Source organism: Dipodomys ordii, unplaced genomic scaffold (assembly GCF_000151885.1).
Source record: "Dipodomys ordii isolate 6190 unplaced genomic scaffold, Dord_2.0 Scaffold35, whole genome shotgun sequence".
In the NCBI taxonomy this organism is placed as follows: Eukaryota; Metazoa; Chordata; class Mammalia; order Rodentia; family Heteromyidae; genus Dipodomys; species Dipodomys ordii.
In genome coordinates this window covers 7,284,039-7,285,639 of record NW_012267251.1, presented here as the reverse complement: position 1 = coordinate 7,285,639, position 1,601 = coordinate 7,284,039, and the positions used below count along the sequence as shown (strand labels likewise).

The following is a 1,601-nucleotide window of genomic DNA, read 5'->3' as shown; positions in this document are numbered from 1 at the left end:
TTTGAGGTGACATGGCGAGTCTAAAACACACACACACACACACACAAGTTCAAATCTTGAGTCTGTTGCTTATATGCTGGGTGAGACTCAGTTTCCCCACCTGCAAAACTGAAAACAAACAATAGAGTTTAGTTTCCAAGATTATGAGAGATAAAGTAATGTTTCCAATTAACTAAAATGTTGGTAGTGGAGCTGTGGCTCAAGTGGGAGAGCATCAGCTTTGAGCAAAAAGGCTAAGGACAGTGCCCAGGCCTCGAGTTCAAGTTCTAGTTGTAGTGTGCTCACACACACACAAAGATGCAGGACCACCTGCCCCAACACACTCTGCAGGTACTATGGGATAGGGTATGCTGATTCACCCTTGAAAATCTCCCAGACAGAGATCTCCTGGATACAGCAGTCATGGGTGGTGGGGGAGGTGTAGGGAGGAGAGGGAGGAAGATGGTACCAACAGATGCACCCATAGATACTCCCCCCTCCCCATACACACACACCCTTGCCAAAATCTCTGACAAGGTTTCATCATCTGGGGGTGATGCAAGAGGCTTGGAGTCCGACTCTCTTTCCTCCCCTCCCCCCAGAGATTTCACCCACATCTGGAAGTACAGCTGGGCCCTCCTCTTGGGTCCTTTCCAGGAGAGGGACTGGGTGAAGAGAGGGAAGGGAGGGCAGCTGGTGGGGGGGGGGCTGTGAATGGCCTCAATGTTGGGAGTTGTGGGGGGGAGGGCTAGTGGGGCTCGGAGGGAGGGGAGGCGGACTGGAAAGGGAATTGTGATTTCACAGCCATGGTCTCCTCCTCCATCACTGCCTTGTATTGAAGTGGCCAGGGCTCCCCCTCGTCCTTCCATCCATCCCTGAAGGCAGCAGCTGGCCCCCTCCTTCCCTGCCCACCCACTTCCCAGCCCGGCCTCTCTGCCCAGGTGCCCGGAGGAGTTGAGAGTCCCCTTTGTTCCTTCCTCTTCCCGAGGCAGCGCTGGCCTCCCACACTGACCCTCTGCCCGCCCCAGCCCCCCCGCTGCCACAAGGAGCAGAGTGTGAACCAAGCCCCGCGGGTCACAAAGGTTAATGGGCTGGGGGTCTAGCGGTGGAGGGGCCGGTCTGGGCCAGGGGCCTGGCCCGGGATCAACCAAAAGATGGATTTTGAAAATGCTGCAAGGCGGAGGTGGGGGAATTTTACTTGAGGCATGAGCAAGAATCCCCTTCGAGAAAGACTGGCGAATGTACGGGAACACATGCAGAACCAAGGGAAGCTGTCCGGGCCTTTTCCAACGGCGGCGGAGGAGCGTCCGAAGCGTCGCTGCGGGTGCCCTGCCCGCGAGGCCAGGGTGCTTATCGGGCTCCGCCACGCACTCGCGGTGTGACCTTGAAGGCCCGTCTGTTTCCCCATTGATGAAAGGGAGGTCTCACTGCGGCTGCGGTCCCGCCACTTCGAGGATCGAGGAGGCTGCGGGGTCCACTTCTCCGCTGGAGAGCCGCGTGTGCCACTCCCCCCGCCTCCCAACCCTGCCCCGTCCCGCCTCCGCCCGTCCATCCGGCCCGCCCCCCAGCTCTCCCCGGGACGTGAGCCAAGAGGTCCCTTTAAAGGCGCAAGACCCGCCCCC

General features: G+C 58.7%; 1 protein-coding gene across 1 annotated transcript in view; it reads left to right on the top strand.

Moving 5' to 3' along the window:
• Positions 1-1,184: 1,184 nt before the first annotated feature.
• The window catches only part of Kif21b (kinesin family member 21B), a 47,340-nt gene continuing 46,923 nt past the window's right edge, over positions 1,185-1,601 (top strand). The window contains exons 1-2 of the mRNA XM_013017305.1: positions 1,185-1,303; positions 1,397-1,560. Coding sequence (XP_012872759.1) covers positions 1,185-1,303; positions 1,397-1,560 — 283 coding nt within the window. The remainder of the gene's footprint in view (positions 1,304-1,396; positions 1,561-1,601) is intronic.